Below are 18173 nucleotides of genomic sequence, written 5' to 3' on the forward strand. Positions count from 1 at the left end.
AATTAAATAAAAAAAAAAAAACATATTAAAACCACTTTTTTTAAAATTCAAAAGCTTTCTAAATAAAAATCCCTGTAATCCCTTAGGAATATCAACTCACCTTGAATTTAAGCGCCTCCTTGTCGTAGGGATTGGGCAGGCTGTCCACCAGAGCCTTGGCCTTGCAGATGCAGCTGGCCATCGAGGTGCGATCCTCGGCCGAAATCGAGCTGTGCGGACTGCCAGGACGAACCAGAGCCTGGGTGCCTGCGGGGGCGAAAGAGGGGGATTGATAAATATTTGGGCTCCGCTTTTGGGCCAAAGTTTGTCCTGGCAAATTTCCAATTAATGCGCCCACAGCCAATTAGCCGCAGGACCCTAGGAATTTACTATGGACAAACAGCCAGCCATGCACATGCACACTCGAACTCACACCCGTTCGTTTGGTTAATTAAAAACTTTTCAAATATTTTCAAACACACCCACACACTGAGTACTCGTACACTTGGCCCCGAAAATATTCAAATATGCACTTGAAGTTTTCCATTATTTCTCTGTGCTGTGTTGTTTTCTTTGCGTTGCTTTTGTTTGGTTTGCTGGCCAAAGCTTTTGGCTAATCCCTGCTTTGTGTCCTGGCCACATGAAAAATAAAGTATTTTTCCTTGCACTTTTCAAAGTTGTATCACCCGGCCATGCCCGCCACCCCCTCTGGTGTTGCCTTTTATTTGGACAAAAGTTTTGTTCATTAAAAAGGAAGCGGTTGCCCTTCATTTAACCACGCCCCAGACATTGCAATCTGCCCCGCCCATCGCCCATCGGCACTTGGCCCCTTTTTTTGAACACCCAAGAGGCCAGGCTGCAGAGCAGCAAGTGCATTAAAAATTCATTAAGTTTGCAAAATTTGAAGGAGCAACAAAAAACCGCAACAAGAACTACAACTGTTAATAGACCAATATGCAAGCCAGCCAGCAGCCAGCAAGGCAGTCTGGGAATTTTTCCATGGCCATCTCCCGGTGGAAAGGAGCATCCAGCAGACAGCTTGGTGCAGCAGGAGCAGCAGTAGCAGCAGACGGAAATCAAACCCGAAAACTCTAAATTGCCAGCTCAGACAAAGATACACAGCCCGGGAGATACACAGCCCTGCATCCCGTATCCCGTATCCCGTATCCGTATCCCTTATCCCTCCATTATATATACTTACTCGAACCGGAAGCACTGGGCAAACTTTCCACGGAGCTGGCCGAGCAGGCGAACGCCTGATCGCTCATGCTGCCACGGTCGGTATTATCTTGGGAATTGCTGAAATCCCTCGACGTATCCTTTGTGGCAACAAAGTTTCGTCCATTCTCATTAAATGCGCCAATTTCCTTTGCCGAGCTACGCATCTCGCCCGACTAGCAATCCAATTCCAGTTCCAATCCCCAAGCAAAGTCAGGCCAGGCCAGCCCAGCCGGAGTGAAAGTTATCCGTGTTTTTTCCGTGTGTTTGGTTGCGTCGTCGTCGCAGTCGTCGTCGTCATCGTTGTGCAATAAATTGCATGTTGAAGGGGAGCGCCAGTAAGAGAACAAGAACAGCAGGAAAGTTTTGTTAGTTAAATCATTAAAAAGTTTAAAACGAACATACCAATACGTCAAGGCAGAGCGTAGAGCAGGAGCCTTGGTTTTGAGTACACGGTAAATAAATAGTAGCTCTTATTTTGTTGGGATCCAACTATTAATCTCATTCTATATATTTGTCTCCCTTTTGAATGAACCCTTTTGTATAGGTATCTTAGACATTTTTAAAATATTGCTTTCGCTTAAATTAAACGCAATACAAATCTACTAATACTTTTTATTTAAACAATATATTCTATTTACTGATAAATCAGTTTTAAAAAGCTGTTCTTTTTGGGCAAATATTTTTTTTAAACAATTTTAAAAACATATATATTTTTTCAATTTTGATTAAAATATTTTCCGGTGTCTTGTTATTCGGATTTAAGCACTGCCTGCATTAGTTTCTCTTGGCCTTAAGCTGAGAGACCTAGGCCCAGGTCTGGACGCCAGGAAACTTTCCTCATATTTTTTTGGCAGGCCTCGACTCGCATCGAAAGTTTGCGAGACGAACTTTCACTTTTACGAGCGCGCCAAACAGTGCAAGCGGCCATAAAAACTCATTAAACTGGCATTTGCATTTAGAGTGCATGTCGCGCCAAAGAGTTGTGGTCCAGGCCGTGGGGGCCATTATAAGGACTTAGCTTTAGCCGTGGCCAAGGCCCGGTTGAAGCCAATTGCATATGCAGGCCCCCAAGTGGCTAATTACATTTTGCAGGCCACAAATGTGTCAACAAAATCTCCGTGACTGCATCTCCCGATGCACTTGGCCTCCCCATCCTCCTGCAATCTGGAGCCGCTCTCCCCTCCTGGCATTAGCGTTTAATTAACTTACATGATGCACCGTGGCCTTTTGGCAAATGGTGTTCGCCTTGCCGTGGGGCAGTCCGTTCTTTTTGGCCTTCGCGGCCAGCAGGCTGGGCGGCAGGCATCCGTGACCCCGGGTCACCCCGATGTCCTCGTAATCCGACGATGGGCTGGGCGACAACGACGGCGATTCCCCGATTCCGCCGCTCAGGGTTCTGTAGCGGGCCGTGCAGTTGTTGGTGCCAATCTGTACGGGAAAAAACACGGGGGAGGGAGAAAAGCGGATTGAGTGCGTTTCCATATTAGCCAAGTTAGGGCAAGTCAACTTTGCAAATGAAATGGTCGCTGCCCCCCGTCCTCATGCTCGTCCTCATTCCAAATCCAAACCAATAGCATTTGCCGTTGGTATTCCGGCAACGTTTAGCTGGCTTAAGTGCCAACTCCGACTCCGGGAAAACAAGGAAAAAATCCTAAAGCCCGGGGCGGGGCGGTGGGGGAAAAACTTGGCTAAAAAGCTTTTCAAGTTTGTGTGCGTTTGCTAGCTCGCCCGCTCGTTTTTATTTCCCTCTATCTACGTGCATTTCAGCCATCGTCCATTTTCGACCAGACGACATTGGCCAAATGCGAAGTTTGTTTGTCACAAAGAGCACTTAATCAATTTAGACGCATTCAGATGCAGTCGCAGTTGGGCACGGAGTTGGGGCTAGAGGTGGAGTTGGATTTGTAGGGGAGTTGGAGTCGGAGGAGCCACCAAAGCTGCAAGTGAAATGAGCCCGATCCGAGAGGAACTCGGTTCCTCAACTTACCGACACCGCACTGAGCCTGGAGGTAACGCTTTGAAGGTCTGAGATGGAGCCCGCGTAGTCGCCGCTCTCGCGATCATGAGATCTGCAATGTAAAAGACAAACATTAGCAACAGAAGAATCCAAATATATAGAGATATCCATTCCCAGGGGAACCTAAGCTTTTCGTCTAGGTAAACCTCTCAACCCAACGACCTTAGCTTCTTAAACCCCAAACAAAGCTTCAGTAGTATAATCATTTTCACCTTAAGTCCAAGTGAAATCCCCAACAACTGCTATCCATTCCACTTTTCATTTTTCTATACACAAAATCTTTTCTTTCTCATCAAGCTGCTCTGAAAATTGCCCCTTATAATGGCCAGAAATAACTTTAAAATCGAAAACGGCAAACATTTTGATGGCAAACAATAAGCAAGGGACAGGAAGGTGTCGGGCCGAGAGGTAAGGTGGGTATACACGACCCGAGGTCGAGTGGCAAACAAAGGTCATATAAATAAATACTTGATATCTTTTTCTTGTATTTTTTTCTCCCGGCAGATGCCATTCCCTTTGCCATTTGGCTTCCACACTGGTTGAGATTTTCACTTTTGGTTGCCTTTGCTGTTTGTTTTCCACCTTTCCCACCACGAGGCCCGCTCTTCCTGGCTTCTCCCTCCGCATTTCGTGAGAAGAAAAAGTTTTCTTTTCGTTTGGCTCCCTTTGTGGCCCCAGCGGCGCACGAGGCGTATAAGTTATTTCAGCAAGTCCTTTTGTATGCGTACGTGTGGAAAACGCAGGACTCGGGCTCCTCGTTTTCCATTTCGCATCAGCCCAGAAGCCCCCCTGGAATTTTCCTCTTCCTGCTGTCTACCTAGCTGGCTGATTGAGGAGCTGGCGCCCTGACTTGTGGATTGGCGTTGAAGTAGCAATAATGCCATTTCATTCAAGTGTCCCGGCCTGTCTTGCTGCCCTGTTCTTATTGCTTTCGGATAGAGGACTCAGGATCCAGAATCTAGAATCCGAATCCGAATCCATACATATATAAGTGTAAAGCGAGTGTGGCATGCGTAACAATATGAAATTGATGACTTTCGCTCCGATGCGTTTCGATATGTGTGCCGTCTGTCAGTCAAGGTGGTGCCCCTCCTCGTGCGACACTCACTCCCCACTCAATCACTAATTCCCTCATTCAAGCCCCCATTCATTCATTCGCTCGGTGAACACCCTGCCTGCAGACCGTTGATAACCGCACTAATGAAGTGAAGTCTACCCTTTTTCACCGATTTTTTCCTGTCTGTCTGCGTGGGTTTGGGCGTTCGCCGTGCGCACCTTTTGCCGATTGACAAATAAATGCGAGATGCCAGACTTGAGCTGTTTGATTGCTTTCGCCTTGGTCAGCCAGTCGGCTATTAGTGTTTGCTGGTCGAAAGGCTTGGCCTTTTCACGCCAGACTGGGCTCGTTTGTGGCACAGTTTTATGGTTCAATGATCCCGGCTCCTTCTTTGAAGTGCGGAAAAGGGTTCGAGTTCGAGCTTGGGCTTGGGTTCGAGTTCGGCAATTGTATTTGCCATATCATAACTGCCCACTCTGGGGGCTTCGTTTTATTTATTAATGCGCCACCTTCACGTCGGTGTCGGCCCTTCGGCCATAAACTCAACTGCAAATAATAATGGCAATCAACAACCGGGCAGTGCCCACCCCCAAGCTCCCTGCCCCGCGGGTGGAAACTCACCTGGCGTGCGTTAAGGGTATTATTGTCGGTGGATTTGGCGGCTGCTGCGGCACGATAAGACCTCTACGCGGCGGTCCACGTTGCGGCAATGAAATATCTCCGGCGGATCTTAATGAAATTACGCCCGTGCTCTCGCGGTTGTTCGAGAAGCGCACCCGGCCACCCTGGAAAAAAAGCGGAGAAGAAAGCGGTGAGTGAGGGGCATACATACACTGGGGGAAAAACGCCATCTAAAATCGAGAGACAAAACAGTGGATTGAGAAATTAGCATCTAGGATTGCTCGTGGTGAGATGTGAAATGAAAGTACATTAGAACTACATTAGGCTAAGTGAAAAATGCAATTAACTATTTTAAACTAAGCCTAGGTACTAAAGATAATCATTATTTGCCAGAATGAGTGTAAGATTAAATATAAATAAATAAATATTAATAATATTTACAGTATGTCAAAAATACATAAAAATAAATATTCTAAGAGGCCCTTTAAATAATATAATATAAAATAATAAATATACAACATAATATAAAATGTTTACGTATCTTAAAATATTTGTTTGAAATATTTGGTTATCTGTTTTTATTCTTAAGTTTTAGATTTTTTCCCCGCATTTTTTTGTTTAGTGCACCTATTTGTAAAAGAAGAGGGGGAGATAGAGTGCGCACAACATGGGGATTAGCATTCAAGTAGAATTTGTTGGCCGCTGTAGAGCAACAAAATTATGAAAAATTAACAAAGTTATAAAACTTTATGGGGCCGTGAGAGAGGAGCGAGTTTATTTGCCGTTGCGGCTGCCCTGGCTTCACTGTACCCTTACTGGCTGTTGTTGTTTTTTCCAGTGATTTGATGTGGCTGCCGGTTTCGGCTCGGAATTTTAAATTTAGTGAACATAAAATTTGGTTTTCTTTCCGCGCTCCTCTTTTTTGCGTATGTTTGGTTGGCAACGGAAATTGCAAAGTTTTCTCGTTTTTAATTTAGGCGATGCAGCAAAGTTTTGGGTGCGCAGGGAGTGTGGAAAAACCTCCAATCTGAATTAGATTTTTTTTTGAATCGAGCGGACCTCCTTTCGGGTTCGGTTAATCCGCAATATTTGGGGAACACAGAGAGTCCTCTGGAATTGGTTTGACATAGAGCCATATCATGTTCCCCTGATCAAAGAGGCTGGACCCAAAGGCAACCCCAAACCGACAATTCAACAATTTCAATGCATTATCTCCGGCTACTTCGGTCCGTTAGGCAGCCACAAACGCGAGAGCTTAACCTTTTTCGGGAGCCGCAAAAGTTTCATTTCAATTTTAAACAAATTTCGTGGCCACATCAAAGGGCCCAGAGCGAAGGAGGCCCGCACAAATGGCCCCCGAGAGTTGGGCCGCTTCGAACGCTTCAGCGCTGAGTGATTTCAATTGACTAAGAAAACAAATTCCCCCGATAACTTGCCTAATGCGTTCCGACAAAAGCGCAACTCCCGGAGACGCAGGAAAAAAAATGGGAAAAAGAAATCAAGGGGCAAAGAAAATTATGCAAAAGGAAAGTCTCAAGACGGCGACGTCTTTCGCAGAGTTTTCCAGCACTCCCGCCCCCCAGGATCAAGCCACAATCAGACCAACGAGAGAGTCAAAGTCGAGCAAGTCAACAAGAATTATGCACTTTTTGACTGTCAATAAAAATAAAGTGAGTTCGAGTCGCAGTTTGTCCTGGAGTTATGCACACAGCAAAGGAACGACGAAATGCCAAAGGACATGGACATACCAATCGAAGTGGGTAGAAATCAATGCGCCAGCACAAAAATATATTCAGCGTATAATTTAATAAAGCAAATAGAAGAAAGCCACAAAGCGAAAATCGCTGAAGAAAACCCAACTCGACGGCGGAAAAAAATGTCTGCGAGCGGAAACTCCCTCACAACTTTTGTGGCTGGCAAATTCCACAGAGAAATCAAGGCGGGCTGCACTGGAAATTGGTATTGGATCGGGTTTGGCCCTCGGCCCGAAGGAAGCCGCCCAGTAACCAGCAACCAGGACCCAGGATTAACGGCGACACAGGATGCGGCGCATAAATTTCAAATGTGATTGCCACTGCGACAATGTTGCCGCTGCCAATTTTTTGTTTCTACCGAATGACTCAGGCCGCATTGAACAAGTCACTAAAATACTAGCTAAGGTCGGCGTGAAAATACTGAACTTAGATAAACTTATATTATCACTTTGTGGGCTCTATCAAAATATTTGAAGAGGTAGTAACAAGTAACAAAAAAAATCTAAATATAAAAAATTAGGTTATAAAACTCTACTATTTGTAAGTGTTTAAAGCTACAACTTTTGCCTCCACATATGGATTAAAAATTAAATGAAGGCTTCACTATGCTACACTTATACTTTAGTCCCTACTAGAGGGTATTTTCCCATGTACTGTAACGATGAACCTCACCTGTATAGTGGCAGCTGGACCGCAGTTGAGCCCGGCCATGAGAAAGTCATCGGGATCGCTCTCGTAGGGCGGCTCGTCGTACCAATGACCTTGATGATGCAGGGCACTCACCGCATAGTGGGCAGCTCCCCCACCGCCTCCGTTGCCGGCCAGACCGATGGGCATGCCCAGGCCGGCGATGCCCATGCCGCCGCCCGTCCTCAACGCCTCGTCGTACATGTACGTATCGTCTGCAAGGAGAACAAGCCCAGTTTAGCAGCCGCAAGTAAGGCTTACGATTAGTTCCAAGAGAGGGGGAAAAACCAGGAAGAAGGAGGAACTTTAAAAACTTTTTGCGAGCCACCGAAAAATGTGCAGTGCCAGCAGAATGGCTGCAACACAATATTATTATACGCCACGTTGCACACAAAACTTGCTATGCCATTTGCCACATGCGAGCAGCAGAGCAAGTTGCTCCGCAGTCTGGAGTCCGGAGTCCGGGGCTTATGTGCGGATTCTGGCCCGGAAACGGACATAAGATTTTATGCTCGCTTATGCATGTGACGCTTGCCAGACGGGCGGACCGGCCACGCCCCCTTTGCCAGTGCTGCAGCAGAGGCAGTTGCAACTTGCAACAGTGGAAGCACTTCAAGTGTAAAATTCCTGGCTGCATACTTTTCGGGGCACTCGCCTAGATTTTCCTCTTTTTCGCCAGTTTTCCTTTGTCCTTCTCTTTAGAGCTCTTTTTTTACTCACCCATGCGTCCTTCGCCGCGACTCATTTGCAACAGTCCTTGTCGAATGTCACGCAGGATCTATAAAGGATAAAACAAAGTTGCTTTAGTTTATAACAAATTATTAAGAGATATAAGGCGTCGAGAAGTATGCAATGCCATAAATAAATTTTAAAATATTTTTTGGCCAACTTTTAGACACCTTATTTGAAGATTTCACTATATTGTGTTGATTTTGAGCCTTCAATATAATTTCTTTCAATCAAGACTAATCAGCAGTGTGGCAAGTTTGCAAATGGTCAGAGAAAGAGGTAACTTTTTGGCACCCTCTGCCAGACTGAATAAAACTTGTCCATATTAAAGTCGACGCCTTCGCCAGGGGTTCTTTTATTCGCATTTGGATTCGCATTCGTATGCATGTTTGCTCGTATTTGGGCAGCACTTTGTCTGCGTGCCAAACGTGACTGCTGTGCGAAATGAAAGGACGAAATGTTGTCAACTTTCGGGCTGCTTCGACAGCTTCTGCTTCTACAGCCGGCATCTTATTAGCCAAGTCTGCTGGCTCTGAGGCTCAGTCTCAGTCTCGAGCAAAGGCGTTAAAATTACAAAATTCCATTTGAAAACTAAAACAATTTTCCGAGCTACTACTACTACTGCGACTACTACTAGAGCGCGCTACTTGTTCCCATTTTTCTGTTGTTGGGCACGGCATGTCCTGAGTGTCCTGCAGCATAATGGCATTCTATGTGTGCTGCATACTAATTCCGAGAGCATATATGAAAATGTTTCTGCTGCCGAAAAGCGAAAAGCATGCCAGGGCCATGGCAGAAAACAGCAGAACACAAATAGAGACACAGCGGGCAATAAAAGCGGGGCGCTGAAAAATTAGCTAAAAGCTTTTTTGGCCAGTCGCATTTAAAATGCATTCAAATGGCAGTGGGTTGCGATGTTATATGGTCCGCTCCCCCACAATTGGTCGGATCTTTCCGTTACCAAATTGAAATTTACTTGGCCAAGAAGCAACTGGCACTTTTCTTACAATTCTAATCACATCTGAGGTCTGAGGCCCGCCTGCTTAATTGCCTGGCCAAATGCAAAGACCCCAGAAAACAAAAAAAGTAGAATGAAGAATTTCTAGCCCACTCCCATCATAAATATTTCATGTTGCTCGGCACACAGGCACACACACAGCTTTTCCAGCTTTTCCTGGACCAATGGAAAACAGCCTCCTTTCCATGTGGGGGCTGCAAAAACAGCAATTACAATTAGACAAACAGAATGTTGTTTGCACAAGTTAAGCAGCAGCAGTAGCATCAGCACTAACAACAATAACAATGTGACACCCTGGCCCCCACAGCCGCCTCTTTAGCGCCGAACTAGTAGACTCCTATATATCGTAGCCCGCACTCTTGTGTGCTTTTCATTTATGCACAAAAATTATTGCCCTTGCTTAGAAGCACACATTTTCCTGGACTGCCAGCAAACAGTCGACAAATTGTCGTGCAGCAACGCAATTTGTGCGAGTGCACCGTGATCAATTTGAAGGTTCTTTTATTTATAAATGTTGCTGAAAATAAGCAATATCTCTCTAGTTTGATAAGTAAAACTAAAAATCAGAGATATTCGGTGATTATAACTTCGAATGTAATTTTACATGCCTAAAAGTATGCAACAATATTATTTTTCCAAATATTCTTCTACGATGCGAATACATTTTTAGGCACTGCATACTTTTAGACACGTTTAATTTATTGTAAGTAAAATCTCGTGCGTTTTAAGAGTTTATTCGAATACCACTTTTAATATTCATTGCATTTTTTGAGTCACCTTGTAAGTTTTGATGTAAAATCGCTTCTTTAGTTTATTAATTCACATGTTACTTTTTCTCAGTGCTCCTGTGCTTGGCGAGTGTAAGTTCGCCTCAGCATGCTGCGCATCCATCATTGAGCCTGATAACTGGCATAATTAACTATGCTGGCTGCTGCTGCCAACTTGATTGAAGATGCCGAGTGCCGTGGAAGTAATGATTTCCTTAATCGATTTCGGTTTTAAGCCCAGGCAAAAAATCTCAGCTCTCCACGTGGCTCACGCTGAATGAGGGGCTTATATTATCAATCAGCCCGGGGTATCAAGCAATCAACATGAAATATTTTGCTCGGCTTTCACATTTAATTCTCTGGGCATACATATAAATATAAATAAGTTAGTCTCTTTCACCGACACGCCCATCCGTTTTTATCATGTCCTTCGTTTGGACAACGTTTTTCAAGTGAGGAAAGTACTTTCTTTTTTTTATGACAGTCCAAAGTTTATCATTCGCCACGTTGCACTTCATTGTTTTTGTTGCCTCGTTTTGGGCTCTGTGTGTGTGTGTGTGTGTGTGTGCGTTGGTGAGTATCTGTGCGCTCAACATTTTGTCTGCCTCTGTTTTGCATGTTTGCTCGCCACTCACACTCGCACACACATTTATTTGGCAGCTCGGGCTTTTGGCCTGGTCTTCGGGCTTTTATGCCTTGGAATAATTGCTGTTTTTATATCAAATATTTTTAATAGCTTTTTTAATTGGCTTGTGCATGTAGAAGTCGTAGCATTTATATATTGCGAAAACAAGTCCGAATGCAAACAGTGCGTGACGCAACTATAAGTTGCTTGCATTTATGCTTCGCAATTAAGCGAAGTTTTATGAGTGGATTTCCGCATAACTTCAAAAAGGAATCAAGAAGTTTATGGCGGCTCTGTGCTGCCCATAAACTTTATTATCTTTTCTGGTCAGTTTTTTATATAAACAAACTTAATTACGGTTTTTCCCCAAACTAAGCCCACTTAAATCTATCTTTTCTGTAATATTTATTTACCTATCCTAAAGGCTGTCTTACAACACCGAAACGCACTGTATGCCGGAGGGCAAGAAAAAGCAAGCAAAACCTTTTGGCCTGTGCAATTGCAACTGTTTCTTCCGTTTGTGTATTTAATGCATGCAAATAAAAGGCTACGGAATCTGTGAAATTAATAGTGCAACCAACTAGCCCACTGCAATTTCAGCCAACTCTCGACCCTCGGGCCTGTGAGTGTTTTATGTTTATTTAATTTGTGAAAAGTGCCCAGAACAAATATGCTTGATTTATCCCTGGCCACTGCAAAAGTTTGCCATACGCATTTATCAATTTTGGAATAGACATCTTGAAGGCATAAATCTTTGGCTTGTGGTCACAGGATGTTGGACGCTGGGACTCAAGTCACTTACCTCCTCGTGTTCACGTTGAAATTTTTCCTTTTTCCGCATGGCCTCTTGTACTTTCAGCTGCAATTGGAAATTTGTCTATTAGCTCTTGTCGTTTGCTGAGTGACTTTGTTTATTTATGAATGCGGCAACTAATTTCTTGGCTAACGAAAATTTAAAGTCTAAAGGGGGCAAGTTGGTGCCTTTGAATCGCAGGATGTTTGGCTATGCATTATGCATTTTCTAACTATTGTTACAGCTGCTGTTGCTTCAGGTGTTGCTGCCGCTGCTGCTGCTGCTGCTGATGTTGCTGTTGCAGGTGTTGCTGCTGTCTGTCTGTTGCTGCTGCTGTCGCCGTTGATTGCATTCTGCTGCTTGTTTTTAGTTTGGCGCCGTGCGCGCTGTCATTAATAATGAATGTTGACGGCAATGAACTTTTAAATGTTGCATGCATCCACACGCTGCCACTTCCTCTTCCTTTCCACCAACCTCCCCCCGGGGCTGGGTGCAACTCCTGTTGCAGTTGTTGTTGCTGGTGGCATGCCATTACAGGTAAACGTGCTCAAAAGCAACAGCCGCAGCTTTCGTGTTGAAATTGCATTGCAAATGCAGTCGAAAAGGGGGTTGGCGTTTGTGCGAAACTTTACCCCTGTTCTTGCCGCTCCCCGTGCAGTTTGTGCAAATTTTTTTGTTGCAACACAATTTTTGTTGGCTGTCGCAGCTGTTGCAACACAGAAGCAAGCAGCAGCAGCAGCGGCAGCATAGCAGAAACATCAGCTTGTTAAATTTGCGGCATAAATATTTATGCGACTATTCCATTCTAACCAACCAAACATCCCACTAGCAGACGCATATTTAACATGCTGGAGGAGTATAGTTTTTAAATCAGGAGAAAATGTATATGATGGTTAAAATACAGATACATTTTTTAAAAGCTTTACTGAATTGTTTATTTCTACTATCTCTAAATTGACATTTTATTGAGTTTAAGTTTCCTTCTAAAATGTGACTTTAAGATTCATCACCGTCTCCATTTGAGGTCTTAAAGGTTTTTATACAAATTACTCATAAGACACGTAAGCCATTTGTAATTAAAAACATACAATCGTATTCCTTTTTCTATAACTTCTTAAATGATGAAATAAAAAGATATTACAAAACAAAATATTTTTAAATCAGAACTCCTGCCTTAAATCGAAATCCATTTTATTATATTTATTCTTTCGTGCCTACTTAAGTGTATGTATTTTATACCCGCTTGAACTTCTTCTCAAACCTGAATTTCTCCCCAAAATGTCCTATTAATGTACATCCATTTTGTTTATCGGTGCATCCAGGTTTTTATGGAACTCACCCTGTGGATTGTCTCCTCGAAACTGTGCTGCTGTCCGCCGGCGCCGCCGTTTATCATTTGAAAGTGCCTCAGACGATCGTTGGCCGCCTGGAAGGAAAGTGCAGAAAGAATCAATTTAGAGCCAAGTTTAAATTCATTTTGGGGCGTGCCTTCAATCGCCGCCCTTATTAACTTTCTCAAGTATGCACAAAGGTCAGGGTGTGAGGGTATTGGGGGCAAAAGGCTGCTCGTAAATCAAGGGCTCCCTGAAAGAGGGCCAGAACAGCATCGTGCTTTATCGCCATTAGGACGCCATTTTGTATTTCACACCTTTCGGCGGGGCTTTAATTTTTAATTAATAACGAGTCAAGGGTCAGGTTAGGGTCACCCTGCGACCCTTGTTCTCGGCAGGGTCGCTGTTAATGCGTTTGTTTTCTTATCATAAATAGCAAATCAGGTGGGAGAACCGGCGAGCGAGCGAACGCATGGCCCAGGTGAGTGCTGTTTAATTATATTTTGAAAGGCCACGGCTGCCGAGTAGGATGCCGCTACTTAGGCACATATCCTTAGTCATTTCCTGCGCTTATCTGTGTAGCAGGTCCTGGCTTCACCGGCTGTTTATTTTTTGCTGCCTTCTTCCTCCCCCTGGCAGTTTATTATTTTTATTTTTTTTTCGCTCGCTCCGCCCCTGCCTTATTTATTCTTTTCTGCGCTGCTTGTGAAAAATTTATGCATGTCCTTGCTTATTTATGAGCAGCGTCGCCGTCCTGTGGCACGTTATCTCTGCTCCTGGCCGCAGTTTCATTGCCAGGCTCGGGCTCGGGCTCGGCTCAAGAATAGTGCCCCCGCCGGTGCCAGCTGTTCCACAACCAGCTCCGGCTCCAGCTCCAGCTCCTCGATCCTGATGCTTTTCCCCAAAGGTTGCTCTAATCAAAGGCGCTGAATGAATCCTTTGTGAGCGGCGCAGATAAAGCGAGTGTACAACAACTGGCGGGGGGAGGGTGGAAGGAAGCTGCCACTGTTGCAGCCAGGATGAGAAGTGGCAATGTAGACATGGCCGTGGGCAAAACATTTTTAACCTTTTCAGCTGGCAAAAGGAGAAGCTGGCGCTGCGCGCATAAAAATTTACATGTCCCCAGGGCCAAGATTAAGTGTACTACACAGAGCACTGCGGAATATTCAAGTCAAGACGCAGAAAGTCATAAAATGGCAGCCTAGAAGAGGGCAGCTCGTGGAAGGAATGGTAAGAAAACCAAACGAAATGCGAGCAAATAAATTGAAAGAATTACCGCAGCAGTTGATTCAAATGAAAGGCTGGGGACACAAAAGTTGCGGGACACGACAAACAATTTGCTTGCGGTCATAAAACGAAGCGCGAAAATGAGTTTCAGCTCGCAGAAGGTCCAGGGGATGGCGGGAAAACGGGGCAAAATTCTGGGGAAAATGTATTGAGGGAGTGCTTTGCTTACCCTGGCCTGGGCTCCATTCTGTTGATTGTTCCGATCCCGTCGATTGACAGTCTTCAAGCCTTTCAGCAATCGGGCCAGAGTGGTGCGTTTCTTTGTCTCGCGACCCTCTGAAAGTCGCGGGGGAAAAGTCGGTGAAAGAGGAGAGAAATTGAATTAGTGAAGGAAATTCAAGTCAGCGCTGATTTGCATTTTCCCTTTTTTTAGGAGCTCCATAACCTTGCAGTGGGGGCTATCATTTCAAATTATAGAGTTCAAATTACTTTTTAAACATAATAAGTAACCAAGTTGGTGCTGTAGAACTTGAAAATAAGAGTTTCGACATTACGATTCCATAAAAATATAACTAATACTTTAAAAACGATTGTCACAATGTCTTTTTTTGTATTTGGTATTTTTTGCAATTTGTTGTTACAATCAACTTTATAGATCCTGTATTTATCAACCTACTTAGTTTGTTTAAGTTCTCTACACTTCTTAGAGTTTCTGTTTTGCTTAAATGAATATTTCCTTTTTCCCTTTTGACTATCGCGTCATCGCCTTTTCAAAAAGACCTTAGAAATCCCCAGCAAGGTTAAGAAACGTATTTCCACGGCTTTTCCTCCTTCAACTTACCTGCTGTCGGTGGAAATTCATAGAAATAAGCAGAGCGCGGACTCAGGCAGCTGCAAAAGGCATCAACATTCAATGGAGGGTATTCGAAGTTATTCAAGTCCTGTACTCACTTTTGCTGCACAAAGTTCAGATGGGCGACATTGGACGGCAGAGTCTGGTGCTGATGGGGTCCATTTCCCGCCTGTTGCTGGCCCTGCACAAGTGGTAACTGCTGCTGCTGCTGTTGCATCTGCATCTGCTGCTGCTGCTGCTGTATGCTCTGCTGCGTCTGCAGCGTCTGCTGCTGCAACAGCTGCTGCTGCTGCGTTAACCCGCCCCTGGCCACGCGGGGTGCAAAGACGCCATAGCCGAACCCATAGATCTCATCCTCCTCCTTGTCCGACAAGCAACTCGAGGGCTGCAAAAATTGTTTAAACAAATTAGTGACTTTGTTGTTTACTCTTCTGGGGCTAAGTAAACACAACTACATCATGCAAGTGAAAGTGGAGAACGCAAGCAAGCAAAAAATATTTACACAATTCTTAACACACAATTAAATAAATTTATTCAGATAGATGCTTAATGGTTTTTTCGGTTGTTATTTTTTCAAGCAACGCCAACATCAATTTGTTTCGTTTTGGAAAATTCCCTTTTCTGTTGATTTTGTAAATATTTTCCTTAGGGGACCGCTAATGGAGTCTTTCTATTTTTCGGATTTTTTCGTTTTGGTGATTAGGGAGGCGGGAAGTTTGGGGTTTGGATGGTTGGGTGGTTCCGGGTCATCATCATACATACCGAGTACTTTCCGGGCACATAAATGGGCTGGCTATGACTATTGGGCAGACCGGCGCCGTGCATCGAGTGGCCGCGGTGGCCGTGCTGCTGGCGGTGGTGCAGGACGCCGCTGCTCCCGCCGCTGCCACCGCTGGCCGCACCGCCGCTGCCGCTGCCCGTGCTGCCGCCAGCCCCACCGCCTCCGCCTACTCCTCCGCCGCCGCCCCCTAACTGGGCGGCACTGTGCAGCGGACTGCGCTCCGCCCAGGCCGCCTGGCGCGCCTGCTCGAGAGCCGCCAAAATGTCCCCGAAGGGAGCCATTAGCAGCTCGCAATAGACGGATGCCAGGCCCTCTAAATGGCCGCGTTGTCCATCCTGCAAAAGATCGAGAAACGAGCAGCAGAGAACGGTGAAACACTGGGCCAAGTTTTCGATTTCTATTTTTTGGTCGGCAAAGTATGGAGTGGGTTTGGTGGCTGGGGGATGTTATGAATGCTTTATAAGGTGCGGAGGTTACAGTGGGGCTAACTAGATGAGTTCAGGGTGAGACAGAGTGGAGAATGGTGGAGAATGCACAGAGGCGGAGCGGTTAATGATGCTACATTGATGTTGGCGTTGGATGGGGTTAGCGGTTGGGCTAGTCACCGGGTTAATAGCTTAAGGGGTTAATTCGCTTAGGTGGTTTATTAACAGAGGTCATTACTTCACTACGGGTTGCACATTGACACGAGGGTTAAGAGGTTTTTTCTTTTTCAATTTTAGTATGTTTGGTTAGAATTTTTAAAGGAGGCGTGGATGAATTCTTATTCTTAAATTAGTTATTCTATTTCTATGTTTATAGAAGCGTACTTAGTACCAAGTGGGAAATATAATTAAAGCTTGTTCAGATTTGTGTTGTCGTGTACCCTTGCCATAATTAAATACACTCCCACATAGCCCAGCCCATATGTTTGCTTGTTTGCCTACAATACGCCGCTCAAGTCAAATTAGTTGCGCCAACTGCCGCTGCCAATTGCCACAAATAATTGAGTCTGCCTTGGGGCGGAATAGGAGGCGGGGGCAACTAAAAGCCCGAGCACCAAACATAATGCACTTAGTCTGGGCATAAATTATGCCACCCACCCACGCAGGCGGCTGTATTTACGGCTCTCGAAGCGATTTCCCCCTATTCGGTAGGCGAAGCATCTCGGGCCTGATAAAATTGTTAACAAACTGCCATGTTAAATTACACAAAACAGAGGCACTCGCACACACTCCCACCCCCGCCCACTCACACACACTCAATCACAGGAACAATGGGTTTCCCTTACGCACTTTTTCATTGCATACCTGCAGGGGCAATTTTGCAGGGCGAAAAAAGAGCGGAAATGGCGGGGTTTAAAAGGGGCTGGGGATTAAGGGTTGGGGTTGGGGCTGGGGTACACCCCACTGCCTTGACATTTTGAGTGGCGCTCGGGGCAATGTTAAACGCTTGACATTGTTCCACGGCTCCGCGCTGCGCTGCGCTGGCATCAATCAAATATGACACGCATTAAAATATCGCCCGATTCCTCCGGCCGCGCTCCGTCCGCAATTTCTGTCCCATATCCTGCCCCATTTTACCCACCTCATGTGCGGGCCATGTGGAAATTGACAGGCTTCAGCTTGGCACCTGGCCCCGGATTTTACCTGGGCATCTGCAGTGCGCCAGTTATGGGTGCGTCGTGCTTTGACGGATGAAAAATACGTGCCTCGCTGCTCTACGGGCCTTATTATACTCTCTTTTTGCCGGTTTAAGTAGACTTTTATCAGCAATTTGTCGCCGTAATAAAATTATATTACCCTGTATGTGACATAACGGAGCTACGAGATTTAACCAAATGGAATAGAAATTAGGATCTTAATTGAAATGTTGTTAAAGAGTGTATTTCCTAAGGCGATTTCTTAATGTCTTGTTAAATTATTAATTAAAATTATAGTTTTTAGTATAGTATAGTATTTGTTAATTTAACCGTCAGTTAGCTAACTTGAACTTATTATATCCAAAAATCAGGCATAAATTAACATTGTTTTTCTCTTTTATTGAATGAAAGTTATCGTGCGTAAAATTAGTGTCACATTGAGAAAGTGTAACTCAATTTTTAAACATCTTATCTTCATGTTAGTTTTATCCGACAGATAATTAGCTATACCCTCAACTTGCCATTGAAAAATTGCCACCAAAGTTAACTTCGATTTTCCCTTTATTTTTATTCAACATCATAGAGTATTTCAAGTCCTACCTTAATATTTTAGCAAATTTTCCTCTCCATAGTTAAATTGAGCAGACGAAGGACCTACAGCCCAGACATGCGTAGAGCATAAGAACTCGCTTTGTGTATATATTGTGCAATTTGCGAGGAAATTGCCACGTTTAGCGTAATTTTTGCTACTTATTGCCTCTTTGACTAGGATGCCAGCAGAGGGAAAAGTAAGAGTTTCCTAGCCCTCGGCCATACCACTACCAGCCAGAGTTCCATTTTCTTATTTTTTCCTGTCGTCTGCGCCCCCTTTGCGCTTTGGGTAATTTCACAATGAGCCCTCCAGGCTGCCGGCTTGTTTGGCCTTTTCATTAAAGGTTAACTTGCAAAGTGTCAACTTTTGATGAAGGGGAACGAAAGTGTTTTGGCCCTTTATGTCTGACAAAGTGTGTTTAATGCCCGATTGGAATGGGTCTGGGCGAAAGGGACTTGATATGGCCGCAAAACGATCGGATCACCGGGCTGGCTGTCTGC

General features: G+C 44.7%; 1 protein-coding gene across 5 annotated transcripts in view; it reads right to left on the reverse strand.

Moving 5' to 3' along the window:
• The window catches only part of LOC108031378 (sterile alpha motif domain-containing protein 5), a 158367-nt gene that overhangs the window by 4325 nt on the left and 135869 nt on the right, over positions 1-18173 (reverse strand). For 2 of the 5 annotated variants that reach the window (XM_044091128.2, XM_044091127.2), the window contains exons 5-17: positions 15442-15795; positions 14778-15064; positions 14668-14717; positions 14056-14162; positions 12608-12694; positions 11278-11334; positions 8057-8114; positions 7433-7551; positions 4896-5059; positions 3188-3269; positions 2410-2628; positions 1181-1373; positions 101-246 (exon numbers count right to left, since the gene is read on the reverse strand). In XM_044091128.2, the coding sequence (XP_043947063.1) occupies positions 101-246; positions 1181-1373; positions 2410-2628; positions 3188-3269; positions 4896-5059; positions 7433-7551; positions 8057-8114; positions 11278-11334; positions 12608-12694; positions 14056-14162; positions 14668-14717; positions 14778-15064; positions 15442-15795 (1923 nt within the window). Of the gene's footprint in view, positions 1-100; positions 247-1180; positions 1374-2409; positions 2629-3187; positions 3270-4895; positions 5060-7321; positions 7552-8056; positions 8115-11277; positions 11335-12607; positions 12695-14055; positions 14163-14667; positions 14718-14777; positions 15065-15441; positions 15796-18173 lie in introns of all 5 variants that reach the window. The other 3 variants (XM_044091126.2, XM_044091125.2, XM_044091129.2) reach the window with 2 other exon arrangements.

Source organism: Drosophila biarmipes, chromosome 3R (genome assembly GCF_025231255.1).
Source record: "Drosophila biarmipes strain raj3 chromosome 3R, RU_DBia_V1.1, whole genome shotgun sequence".
Taxonomy (NCBI): Eukaryota; Metazoa; Arthropoda; class Insecta; order Diptera; family Drosophilidae; genus Drosophila; species Drosophila biarmipes.